The sequence below is a fragment of the Oenanthe melanoleuca genome, chromosome 5, assembly GCF_029582105.1.
Source record: "Oenanthe melanoleuca isolate GR-GAL-2019-014 chromosome 5, OMel1.0, whole genome shotgun sequence".
Taxonomy (NCBI): domain Eukaryota; kingdom Metazoa; phylum Chordata; class Aves; order Passeriformes; family Muscicapidae; genus Oenanthe; species Oenanthe melanoleuca.
Window position 1 is genome coordinate 17,886,369 of NC_079339.1, and position 14,226 is coordinate 17,900,594.

At 39.5% G+C, this 14,226-nt stretch overlaps 1 protein-coding gene across 4 annotated transcripts in view; it reads right to left on the reverse strand.

Moving 5' to 3' along the window:
- The window catches only part of LRRC56 (leucine rich repeat containing 56), a 77,768-nt gene that overhangs the window by 29,523 nt on the left and 34,019 nt on the right, over positions 1-14,226 (reverse strand). For all 4 annotated transcript variants that reach the window (XM_056491978.1, XM_056491979.1, XM_056491977.1 and 1 more), the window contains 2 exons: positions 10,159-10,246; positions 3,418-3,478 (listed from right to left, as the gene is read on the reverse strand). In XM_056491978.1, the coding sequence (XP_056347953.1) occupies positions 3,418-3,478; positions 10,159-10,246 (149 nt within the window). The remainder of the gene's footprint in view (positions 1-3,417; positions 3,479-10,158; positions 10,247-14,226) is intronic.

The window sequence follows — 14,226 nt, forward strand, 5'->3', positions numbered from 1 at the left end:
ACAATGTGAAGTGCTGAATGGGAGGAAATGAACTTCAGCTGCTGAAACAGCTTCTTCTGGAAACTTATGGGAACCAGGTCCCAAGATTCCCCTATCTGATTTAAAAGCTCTTTTGTAAAGATATCTATCTAAACATTTTTAAACAGATCTTTTCATTCATCCCTGAATTGAGAATAAAAGCAATCTGATAAAAAAATACACAGGCTACATGCCAAAGAAGTAGTAATTCATTGGCCTTGGAATATAGTTCTTCTACTGGAAGTGTTTCAAAAATGAGGACCATGGCCATGACACAAAAAAAAAAAACAAAAAACCAAAAAAAAACAAGGCAGATTTTAGCAGGCACTCTTCAGAATAGGCTTGACTTTTCATCCTCAATTATCAGTTCATAAATATAGAATTTCTCAATTGCTAGCAAATGGGTGAAGGTCACCAAAGGACACAATGAAATTATTGTGATTTAGAAAATTAACAACAATATGAACTTTTTTCTTTTCAGAGTACAATGGATTTTCCAGAGCCATTCCCTTTAGTAAAGGGCCAGTAGAAAAGCAAAACCCAGAAGCAGCCAAGAAAGAAATTCCCTTTCAACCACCAAGATCAATTATCTGCAAATAAACTTGCATATATTTTCCTATTGAACTAAATTAAATAGTTGATAGTGGTATCCTTTTAAAGTTTCAAATATTGAAAAGTAATGCAAGTTTTAGGAGGACTGGGGAAGGACCATGAATTTACAAGTAAGGTAGCTCAAACACAGGAATCACAACTTCTTGAGGAACTACCAGGAGAAGCCAATATCCAAACTCACTGACCTATCAAGTCTTAATGTCTCATAGAAAATTGTAATACAAGAACACTTTGATTCCTCACTGCCAGAACATGACTCCTTTGATTTCAATGGAACAGTGCATGGCAATGCACACCTCAGCATCCTCACAACTGAAGTTCCTAAGTGAGGTTGACAGGAATAAATGCCTCAAAAAAAAAATCAGTAACTGAAGTCAGGATGATAAACCTTTATTTTGTCATCTACCAAGTCAATTAATTTTCCATTTTCAAAATGAAAAAAAAATTAAAATGTTCTAATTCCATTTCATCCAAAAATAATTAGACAATCCTTCTCTGCAAGGCAAGATGAAATGAAAATAAAGTAACAAAACATAAAGTCTCCCCTCTTATTACCCACTTATGCATGCACAGTGACAGCCTTTTCTTCATAATGATTCACCAGAATATGTTTTTATAACATAAAATAAATAACATTAAAAAGAATGTCTGCTTTTAGCATCCCAAGTATGTACAAAATTGTACTTGTATCTTTTTTCTGCTTTTCTGTCCTTGCCTTCTCTTCAGTAAATAAAACAAGTCTTCCAGTTGGTCCTTACAAGACATTTCCTATTATATGCTGCCCATTTTCAAACTACGACCACAATGATTCTGACCTTATAGCTGGTAAAATCTGTGGGAATTACTTTCAGTAAGAAGGAAGAACACTTTTTCTGTCATCCTCAAAAGCCTCATTTGCAAGGGTTTGGTTGAATAAAACAAAATCATCTCTTTTTGGACAGAATCCAAATATCAACAAGATTCATTCAGAAATAAGATTCTGAATTGTGGAGTAAATGGCAGCAGCTATGTTGCATTAGGTATAGCAGGCATCACTACTGCTGTGGCAGCAATGTTGCTCTAATGGGCATTAAATTGACATGATGCAGACATCCAAAAATAAAGTTCAAGTACAAGGCTGTGCTTGCATGGGATGTGCCCTTAAAAAAATCTGTGTTTATCAATGACAGATTGTCAAAGATATGAATTAATAAAGCAAAGCTACTGCTGTAACTATACAGACTGAGTTCATGCCTAGGAAAGCTAACAAAATCATCTTCTTCCTTTACCTATTCCCTGGGAATTGCATTTAACTGGCACACAGGAGGAGGAGCAGATAGCTTCTCCTGGAGCTGGAGTGCCTGGGAAACATCACAATATTAGACTTGATATCCAAGCCCAAACCTATTTGCATTAGAGTAGACCAAATCAAAATTCAACTTGAGACCAAGCATTCCCTGGTCCACAAGGGTGTCAGGTCAAAGAAAATGTTTTGCCAGAATTTTTCATGACAGAAATTAGAGTCTCAGAATACAGAGGTGTAAAATCCTGCTAAAACCATGAGTCAAGCAGTTTGGTTTTCCTGAACTGCATTCTTATATTCAGTACCAACAGAACTGATCAAAAGATTTTCTGCTGATACATTTTAAGAGAAAATGGAGTTTTGATCAAACTAAAACCCACTTTTTATATTTTTTCTTTTTAATATAGTATTTTTTAATATTGTCAAATATCTCTTAATATTGTCCAAATTTAATTTTTTTTACACACTGCTTACTCCTCTATTGCAATCATGGAGCGATTTCATGCCTATGACAATGGTCGGTTGCTATTAAAGTAATTGCAGCAATGTAGAATCACTACTTTTACTTGTTATGGATTAGAAGCCAAGAAAAACAAAATTTAGATTGCAGATACTTCGTCTCAACACCAGAACAAGGGAAAATAAGATCAAGGTATAGTAACTGAAGTCCATTAGATACTTTAGAGAGACCAAGAAGAATTTATTGCCATTTCTTATAATGGAACATGTTCTCTTAAAAAGAATTGGCAAACCCACTTCATTTTCCCCCATGAGTTCAGCAGATACCCATACAAAGCCAGAGAGCAGTCCTGTTTAAAACAAGGCCTTTTACACAGCTCTTTTCTGATATGAACTGTATTTTTCCACTTTGCATTAATTGGCAAGGGTAATACAGATATCAGCACAGGAGAGAGAAGACAGCTCTGCTTCCTCATTGTGATGGTTTTCACTTCTACCTTTCCAACAAACCAACTCCCCCAGCTGTCTGGGAGAAAACATGGTGTTTTCATGCAGCTCAGCAAGCTAGGGACATGCAGGCTTCAGAGCAGTTCTCACAAACCTGATTCCATTGACTTCAGAAAAGCCAAAGTGATTCCCATCAGCTGAAGAACTGGTCTGACCTGTACAGAACAGGCTACTGTGCACAGTAAAAGCCCAAAGGCTGAAACACTGAAATCCAAGCACCTAGACATAGATAAGAGGGGAATTTTTAGCTCCTTTCAAATGTGCAACAAATTTCCATGGACTTCAGCACAGAAGGAGCTACCCTGGTGGCAAATTAGGGCTAATTCATTTGCACAGTTTCAGCTACACTGATTTATTCCAGATCAGGGTCCCGTCCTTAAACATCTGTGGTAGTGGAGCATATATTCATGACCTAATCCATTATCACAGCATGGAGAAATGGAAGGAATGAAAGCAGCACAAATGAAGATTTTATCACTTAAATAAAATACAGGGCTGCTATTCTTTATATTTATTTCACAGAATCATTCCTTTCTTACCTCACAGATGCAAGCAAGCTATTGTTCAACTTCAGTTCTCTCAGATTAGGCAGATGCACACCTATGGGAACAGAATAAAGAATCACTTTGAGGGCCTGGAATTAGAGTAAAGGAAATTTATGACAATTACAAGTTGAAGCATCTACTTTTACAAGCATACCTTAGCCATTTCTGCCAGGCCAATGCTGGACTTCTAAGAAAATCAGTGAGATTATTTCACTCAAAAACTATTTCATCCTTCGCATTTTTGAAACATATACGTATTGTCTGCATGACTACCCAATTACACTTTTTGAACCCCTCACTAGAAATTCTGATATGGCACCTTGCCAGACAGACAACAAAAGAAACTGGCTTGATGGGTGTCTGTTTTCTTTGGTCTGATTCCCCATCCTGATTGACTTTTAACTGAGTGATATTCTGCAGAACTAAGGGATACTTTAGAGCACAGCATTCCATGACCTATTTAATGGCAAGTAGTGATGGACTTACTGGATACACAGCCAAGTAATATTTCTTCAAAATATAACTTCGAGTCAAACAGCAAACACATAATGTTCCATGTCACAACATCATCTTTCATAGTTCACAGGTCCCCCAAATGCTACATTTCGCAAAGCATTGCTTTCTTCTTTTAATTTTCCGGATACAATTGTTTACCATTGAATTGTACAAGTTTCATATCTATAAACCCCTCAGTATTCTGTTGTTATGGGTTTTTTTTCATATCCCTGAGACTTTTGCCTTTTTGGTTCACTCTAAATGTATATCTGAACCAAAATCATACACCAAATCTCCCTGAGGTACAGAATAATTTAGACATAAGTCTCAGAAAACATTTCTTATGGACAGTAGCAAATGTTTACCCATTCCCACTGGCACAGTTTACTCAAGGCTAATGAGCATCCTCCAGTATAACATGCAACCATGTAGAAGTAATACCAATTTTAGACAAACTGGATCATTGCTGAAACATTAAAATGTATTCTCAGCAAATATTTTTATGAGTTCTCTGAGTAATCACTGTCTGGCAAGGGTGATTTACCAATGTCCAGAAGGTCACCAGTTGAGTGCTTTGCAAAGGATAAAAAAACAGGAAGGCGAGTGGGATCTCAAAATCAAAGAAAGGAGGTCATGTTGTTCATTCCCTAAACAGAACAAGAGCATTTATGGCAAAAACATTTTAATAAATCATGTTTTAATAGAGGCATTATCTCCGTCTCATGTTATTTTGGAGTGATCATAATGCATATATTGATCATGCTGTACTGCAAGTATTTAAGTTCATGTCTTAGCAAAGCACTTTTGAAGATACAAAAAATTAAAAACATACTGGGAAATTCTTTTAGCCTTGTTTTTCAATAATTTTCCACAATCCACAAAAATTGAAGAACAGATTAGAACACACAATCCTCATCCTGCAGGGTATGCTTTCTCATGTCAAACAAGTTTCATACGTTTACATATACATACGGCAACAAAATAATTTGGAGTCCTGGCATAGGAAATATTAGGATCTCTGTTAATTACTAACAGCAGTCATACTAGCTAGAGAGCAAAGACTCCCCCAAATATAAAACATGCCCTAAGGAATCTACCCCCATCCCCCCCCCAAAAAAATCTAGACACTAAAAAATTTCTATGCTGTTTCTGACAAGGATAGAGAGATTAAATGCCATCCCCTGAAGTGTTAAAGGAAAAAGTGAGAGGGGTGAAGTAGCCTCCCCAGTTCCAGCTCAAAACTGAGCAGTAGTGCCATGAATTCAGTCAGAGAGGTAAAACCTTAAACCAAGCCTTAAAGCAAAGGCTGCTGCAAAGCATTACAAGGCAAAGGAGTTTTAAGGACTAGTGTTAGGCAGAAGATTTGAATGAGGAGTCAAGAGAAATGGAGAGACTTGCCCAAGAAAAAGCTTTTCACTGAATGCATTTAGGGCTGGCTCAGGAAAGAAGCAGCTATTAAAGGACCCAAAGAGGCCAAGTGACAGGCTGATAATACAATTTGCACATCTGGTTAGTTCATTATTGTAACTTGATCCTCCATCTCAGATTTTTTTTTGCACTTTGGCACAATCTACCCCTGGGAACTCGTAAAGTGTTACCCTTTAATGTGTGGTTTACAAGCTTGAAATAGAAGTATACAATGCGTGGTGGTGCAAAATTCTGCCAGCAATATTCTGCAATGTATTTCTGCAAGTCTGCAGGTTCTTCCCTCCTTTAACTTTCATATTGATATGTAATTGTTCTTTGGTGCTAAGAATTCATTATTCCATTGATTTCCTCTGGTTTTTAGAGTCCCAAATCCTTATAAATCGATTAGAGGCCCGAAGATTAAATTAGGAAAAGAAAATTGTAAAATGAAGGTGACAAGATACTTATCGTAATGTAACAGTACATTTCTAATTTTCTTAATTTTAACCCTCATGGCATCTTTACTCAGAGCAAGGACACATGATACTAACACATAAAAGTACTCTAAAATACAACAGTATTAACTTCTAATATTAATTTTAGAAGTACAGGCAGTATATTTCTTATCCACAAATTGCCTTCCTTTGTATAATTTTGATTTTAAAAACAAGACTGGTCCACAGAATTGCTGATGATTGCAGGACAAGGCTGAGAATTCAGAATGACGAGCAGTGTTATCTCATCTGTCTGCGATTCCCTTTCACTAAAGACTGGTTTTGTTACATGGCTCTGAAATTACTAACCACCAGCAATGTACTAGTGTTAAACTATTCTACTGTACCAGTGGAACAAAACCAAATGAAGAGCAGAAAGAAATAAAAGAAAAAAGTGTAAGTTAGGTGAATAAAAGTGACACACACACACTCACCAACACTGCCTGAAGTGCTGCACTTCACAATATGGATGTCTTTCCAAGCTGCCTTGGTACAGCAGGTGACATTTAGAAAACAGCCCAGGAGTAAAGAGAAAGCAGCCAAAATGCTGGTTTTATTATATTCTACAAGTTACAACACTTCTAACACTTGTTTACATTATGAAGTATTCTTTAGGTAGCATCTTAGATCTTTTTTTTTCTGCTGTTAACAAGAAATCATGGAGGCTTGACTTGTTGTGTCTTTTGGAATATAGACTAATGAAAAACAAGCAGAAGAAATTACTGACAAATGCTTGCATTGGCATTAGCCAACCATCGTGCTTTGTTGATCCTACAACACAAAACAGGCATATGAAAACAGGCTGTACTCTTCTAGCAAGAGCAACCTGATATGCAAATTAAACAGTCTATTTAGTTCACTTGAGCTGTGTTTGATCAAGCAAGATACATCACTTCAATGCTATTTCTACATACACATTATTTTGGGCAATACAGCTGGGGGTGAGACCACAGCTCTTTCAGGCACACCCAAGGCAGCAGCAGTCGAGCTACCTGAGATGGAGATCTCACAGAAAAACATCAGTGCAGGGTTTCACATAATCACACTGCCCCAGTACATACTTGTGACTCCTGGAGACCCTGCCCAAGCCCTGCTCAGCGAGTTTGTCAGTACGAGCTAAGCCAAGACCATCCACAGTAACACTGTGCCAGACTTGCTCCTCCAGCCCCTGTGCTGCTCCCTGGCCATGCAAGCACCTGCTTCTGCCACACTGGCTGCCAGCAGAGTGTCCCAGCCCTGCACCAGGAGTGCCAACAAACAGGGCAAGGGGAAAGAGAGATGCTGTCCCTGCATGAGAAATAGCACATGGCCACTCCTGAACCCTTGGCAGAGCCTGCAAGGGAAGTGGCAATCTCCAGACACGTAATCTACTTAGTCTGGCCACCAGCAGGCAACAATTCAATAAGGACCAGCGAACAGCACTGTGGGTAACTTGATTTGGAGCTATTAAAATTACTTAGAAATAAGAGAACTATGTAGTGTCTTAAATGACTCTATCCCACCATCATTTTCAACAGGAATTTCTATGAGCCGGTCATGAATGCAATTCCATACCTGTCAGCAATCAAAACTGAAGGGATAAGCTAATGAAAAGGAAATAGTCCCTCTGTTTGAATATGAACTGAGGTCTACATGCAGTTGAGGAACACAGAAATCAACCCCAAGATATGCAAGCTGGATACAAGACTTGCCAGGGCGTTCAGTGTTTCATCTGTCACTCAGCAAGGTGCACTGAAAACAGCTAGAGAATTCAGCAATTACCCCAAGCCCTGCAAAGATTCAGATTTAAGGTCAGGCATGGAGCCTTTCCTTAATTTTAAAATTGATCACATGAAAATATTTCAATATGAGTATTTTCATGTTTTAGCCCACACCTTGTCCCTACGAAAAATATCTCTTCCTCCCCACCATTTGTCATGCCATTTTGTACAGGCAGACCTGACAAACTGGACAAGGTTAACAGGATGGTGCTTTAAAGTCTAGCACATCCCGAAGGAATGGTACCAAAAAAACCATTAAGCAACAAGTTTTAAATCACTCTGGAAAGCTTTAGGCCCTGAGTGTTTGTGTTACAATCTGTAAAACAGGCTATGAACCTTGAAATGTTTCTCAAGTGAAAACTGTGGTGTAAATTTGGGATTTGAGTGCTGTAAGGTTCTAGATGACTCAGAATTATGTGCAGTCTTGTAGCTTTTAACACTTTCACCTGGCCATTTAGGACCTTCTGTGGCCTATTTTATCTTTACACATAAAACCAGTCAAAACAACATTGTTTACTGAGTGTGGGCTGATCATCCAAAAATTTTGCTGATGATAAAGATGCTCCTACCCACCTTCCACAACTAAGTAATATAGTGAGAGCAAAGTGAAATGGTTTAGTATGTGTATAAAGAAAGCTTATTAGCCAGGTTTGAAATGCAAAAGAAACACCAAATTACAGAGCAGTCCCAGCTGGAGGGAACAGTTGAAGGTCTCAAGCCCAGCATCCTGCTCAGAGCCAGGTTGTCTGTGACATCAGGGTGCTCAGCTCTTCACCCATTTGAAAACCTACCACAATGAAGTCTCCAAACCTCTCTGGATACTCCTATTGCTTGACTGTCCTAACAGGGGGAAAACTTTACATCCTGTCATGCTGGGACATCTGTCATTCCAGCTGGTCCGGTTCTTACCCTACTCTTTTCCTTAGGCTATTTCTCCAGACCCCTGTGACCACAGACCAGGTCAGCAGCACAGTTCCAGGGGCAGGCAGCCAGCAGGGAGCAAGCAAGGAGCCCAATATCTTCAAGCAGTCTTGCTTGCAGCACTCACAGTGGAGGTGCAAACTGCTCTGCAAAACCCCTAAAACTCCATGTACCTAAAAATCATCTGCCATGTGAAAAAAATGGAAAGAAACTGAAGTAAACTTTCTGCCCTAGCCACCTGCTGACATTTGCAAAGAGATTTTCACAGGAAGAAAACTTAGAAATGCACCTTAAAAAACAACCAGAAGGAAATTCAGAATGGTCTTGATGTTCTGTTATTCTCAAAAGCAGTGGGAACCTGCAGGTGCTGGTTTTTATGGCCCTCAAGGGCCAGCTGTAGGTGTGAACAGTGGGAGATAAACAAGATGGAAATTATTTGCATCATGGACATAGTGTTCTGTATTTCATATTCTATAAAGGTTGCAAAAGCCTAACCATGGGGAGGAGGAGGGATTTATTCCAGTAATGGAAAAGGAAGTAGAGAGTGATGAAGGTGAAACATTTTGCCAGCCTGTCAGCTAATGTGAAATGGCATAGGAATGGGAGCACCACTTTTGAGCATTATAGAAATGGCATAATGAGATTTCCTTATCAACTGGAGGAAACATGATTGAATAGATTATGATCTCTGAAAGAAACAGATGTAATTTACCTTAAATTATCAAGTGCCTATGAGAAAGACTTATAACCAATAGACAGAATAACCAATACAAAGGGGCTATATATGCAAAACAAAAGCCCCCTTCACTGTTATTGCTCAACCATTCTTGACAAATAGACATCAAAAGACCCATTAAAGCTAGTCAGCTGTTGCATTAGTCATTTGCATATGAAAAATTAACTGCTTGTCTAAAGCACCAGTACACAGTTTTGGGGCCACGGCTCCTTTCTAGCACAGAAAATATTACCCTGCAGTAGTTACCCAGCTTCAGCGCAGCAGAAGGTGGACTTGGGTGTGGTAGGAATCCACATGACAGAAAATGACTGATAGTACTGGAGAAAAAATGGAAGGCTTTATATTCTCAGTGTTAACTCTGCTACAGAGGGAATTCCTTTGGTACCTCTCACTTCCCTGGTTCAGTGATGATGAGATGTAAAAATGAGTGACAAGTGTTAGGGCTGTTTGGGGCTCATCAAAATGATGTACCTACAGGAGCTGACCCCAGCTCATTTCCCATCACAGCTCAGTGAGGTGGTGCCAGGTGCAGACAGGCTGCTGCAAGCATAAGCCACCTGATACCACTGGCAATTCCTCTGTCACAGGGAAACCTCAGAGAAGCTGATCTTTGGCTCCTGTTCACTAGAGACAAGAGTAAATGCTCATTTAGGGCCTAGCATAGCATACAAGAGAAATTTGTCCAAACTAATTTGCTTTAGACAGAAATCATGTCACTCATCCCATTGCCAGAGTTTCCAGTGCTATTCAGAGCCTCACACAAGAAGACAGAGCTCTAATAATGTGAGGTACAAGGAGATCCTGTTTCAAGAACTCTTGAGAAGGACTGTACTTTTCACTGGCTGTTGATTCGTGAATCCCCAGTTAAGAGACTATAAAGGAAAATTCAAGACGATGAGCAGAAAATAAAGTGTTTTCTTACCAAAGTTCCCCAAGCTGATCTCTCTGGTGTCTACTCGCATCTCCAGGGCCTTCACTTGCTTCAGATCATCTACCCCTGCCAAAACTTTCTGTAAAGATAAGCAAAAATATATGTGTACTCTCATGCAATAAACCAGATGTCACAGCAGCAAAAAGGCATGGAAAGATTTTCAACCAGTGTTTTGTCAACATATATTTCAGGTTAACATGGCTAGGTGTGCAATCACATTGAAATGAATGTAGTATTCAAAGACCTTTCTTTCCTTATAGCCCCAAAATACTCTACTTTCCCAAAACTTATACATTGCTTAAAGAGTCAAAGCTCAGGGTTGCATTCAAGCTGCAAATCAACAAGAGACCTACATGCCAGCTAGCTCCACTTATACAGTATGTCCATGCTTTAAGATTTGCACAAGTCTTGCACTAATCCTCAGTAGATAGAAAGTGTTAACCTTAAACATCACCTGTAATTCAAAAAGTGCTGGCAGTAAAACCCAGCAAAACACACTGTTTACCTTTTAACCCAAAAATAATAACAAGAAACATGATTTTAGTTCAAGCAGCTCACTTTTCTGGCAGAAGACTACACTAATTACAAGAATTATGAATTTCTTTGAAAGTATCTAGGCAATGCAAATGGAGGCCTTCAAAATCCTTCATTATTTTTACAAAATTGTAGTAATTGGATGAACCGCTGCATTAAGCAAGGATGTGTTGTGAATGCAGACTCCTTCCTAATATCCTAAAGTCTGTGTTGATACATACATGTACATTTTGCCTTGCCAGGGGTAAGCAAGAGGAACAAAACAAACAGAAGCTATAGACAGAGGAGAGAGGGAAGCTTTAAGACTGTCAGTGAAAACTACAGCAAGGCTGTGAACTCCTAAGATGCCAGGCTGCAGCTCCACAAGGAACTGAAGCAATCTCACATTACCACTGCTCTCCTCCCTTATTTCTTCCTGCTGCGATCCAGTTTCTCTCTCCCCATTTCCCTCACTCAGGGTGCATATCCCACCACCTCCTTTGCATCAGCTCAGTTGCATTAATTCAAGAAAGCAGACCAGAAGAACTGTATCCTTTCTTCCTCATGGCTTAGTGGTTCATGGAAGGGCCTGAAATAATCCTTGAGAAATTAAAAGCAAGGTTTATCTGTCATGCTAACTGCCTGAAATTGTTGATGCTATACATAGTGATGAAACTTCTAAATTTTCACCTTTCTGTGTCAAAAGAGTTAGAATGTGGGGCTGAGCATATCCACTTCAAAGAAATGTCTGACCCTGGGACCAGAGTTTTTTCCTCAATGATGCAACCAAGAGCAGGGATTGAAATTATTGTCACCAATCTTTTGGGCCTTTACTTCACTTTACTTAAAGTGAAGGCAGAATGTAATCCAGTAACCAACATGTACAGGAGACAAATTTTCTACTATTTAAATGCTACAACATTCTTTAGGGTTTTTTTAATAAGGGAGAACTTATTCATTAGAAGGGAATGTGTAGGATGACCTCTGTTTATGAGTTTTGGGAAGAAAAAATAACCACGAGAATATCCAGTTAATTTTGCAAGGAAAAAATGGTGGTTGCAACATTCCTGCTCACTAGGTAACATTTTTATTGTGCACAAGTGGCTGCAACTTCCTCTGATGGCTCTACATCCTCTTACAAAGGACCAAAACTAGTCTGAGTGTAACTGAAATGGCAGTTCAAAAGAACATAGTCTCCAGAAACAATTGAGCATTCCCTCTTGAAAACTTTATAAGGTTTTGACTTGTAGTCCTAAGAAACAGCATTATCCAATACCTTCAACTGCTTTTGAACTACTTTTAAAACATTACATTTAAAATTATTTTTTAATCTTGTTTTTATTTTTTCAAACTGATTTTAAGCAGGCTGAACATAAGAAAGCTTCTAAGACTCTATTCCCATGTGCAGCCACCGTAAAATGTGTTTTGCTCTTGCAAAGGCAGCAAACTTAACAGCTACAGACTGTTTTCTCCCTCCAAGTGAGCCCAAGGTCCTCATGGCAAGACACATTTTGCAGTACCCTTTTCAGCAGATGACACTGTCTGTCACATAGCATGAGATTATGTGTGAAACGAGAGCTAGCCGATGTCCTGGCATAAAACCATGCGCTCAGATTGCTGGATTCGGATGCAAGTTCACTGTCATTAAAGGAAGGAGCTTCTGAAAATACCTCCCTGCTTGCCATCAAATTAGTTTTAAGAGTCTACATCAGAACAGGAAGAAGTCTCAGAACAAGTTATAAGCTTAGGGTTGCACACTTTGTCTGCTGAGTAGCAAAAGGTCCTGATAGCCCATGGAGACTTTACTCCTTATTTTGTCCTTTTCTCCTCTGCTGTCTGCAAGTTCCCTGCGTGCCGTCCTTCCCCTGCCATATTCCACACAGCCTCCCTTCACAGTTCTGCTTCCTGATCTTTTTTTTCAAAATCCAAGTATAAAATCTGCACAAAGTTATATTCACTCCTTATCTAGGGTTCCCTAATCCTTTTTCTCATACCAGGGATTACCAGTGTCATTCCTTGCCCTCTTTTCCTCTTCCTGATCCACCACTCATACCTTTTCCACTGTCTGAGAGGTGAACTGGTTAGTGCACTCGTATTTTTGTACTGCAACAGGCAGAACTATGACTCCAGTGCTGGAAAGGGTTATTGGCTGTCATCACCAGCTCTTTGAACTATAGATAGCTGCCTTGAAGCATGTGCTAACCAGATGCGACAAACTCCAGATATATTCTTGGTGCCCACCTCCCTGCTCCACATTTCCAAGACAATCTCTGTGACAATCTCTGTCCTTCCATCTGCTGATGGTGAGGAGATGCTGGGACAGCTTGAAACCAATTTGCTGTGGGATGCACAAGTTAGTGTAGTACATGAAGGAAATGAGAAATGCTCTTGAGTGGGGGGATATGAGCTCATTTAAAGCTACTAAAGCACTGAGACCCCAGGTGTTGATCGCAAGGAAGTCAGTAAGCAAAGGCCAGGGTGGCACTTGGAGAGAAGGATACATGGGGAATGGTTCCTGTGGAAGACAGTTAGGACATTACTACTCTCCAGCCACCATTCTTGGCATGCTGGTGCACCTGCAAGTGTGATACTTCTTATGTCACAGCGAAAATTCTGACACCAGAAATGGGGGACACTTAGGGAAGGACATGGAAACATTTAAGCAAAGATGAAACCTATTCAGCAGGATCTTCTATTTATGCTGTTCTTTAATGTCAAAACATGGGAATCTTCATCAACATTTGAAAGGAGGGATATTTTGGATGAATTTTGCTCCAAGAGAAAAAAAAAAAAATCACCAACACATTGAAGGGGTCATCAACTTGGACGGAGAGATGTCTGGCACCATGTGGATAGAAGTGATGCTACAGTGCTCTGTCTCTCTTCATTCCCGGGGCCATCCCAGGTCTAGGACAGGCTCCTGCCCTAATTCAGAGGTGTCTCACTGTGGTTTCAGGCAATGACTGCCTGCCCATAGCTTAATGGGCTGTTCTGACAGCCAGGGACAGAATGTCTCTGCCTGTGCCCCAGGAATGCTTACAGACATAAAGGTGCTGTACCATCTAAGTGTTTCTTTGGCTGTTTCCAGCTGCTCAGCCTCCAAGTACAGCAAACAGAAAGGGACCAACTAGGCAAATAGTGGGATATATTCACAGTTATTTTAGATCAAAAAGATACCTTGAAAAAACCAATATAATTCTAAGCTGAGTGTTGGTGTTATGAGAGGACTCTGCTTGTCACCCATCTGCAGCCCTGCAAGGTAGGTATCAGTTAGAGATGTTTTCTGAAGAAACAAACATCAAAATCCTTCTGGCACATCATGCTCAAGTAGGTGGCCTGAAAGGCTGATTCTAAGCAGCAGTTTTACACTCCACTGTAAATTTATTTATTTGAAAGGACACCTTTCCATGGTAAAGCACAAGTCTTTGAAGATATTTTGAATATGCATAAGTAACACAAAGGCAAATAAAGTTCACTTTACCTTTTTTTCACCTTCTTCAAATTAGGAGTAGAACTATTTTTCATGAAGAAGCTATTGGTAAATAA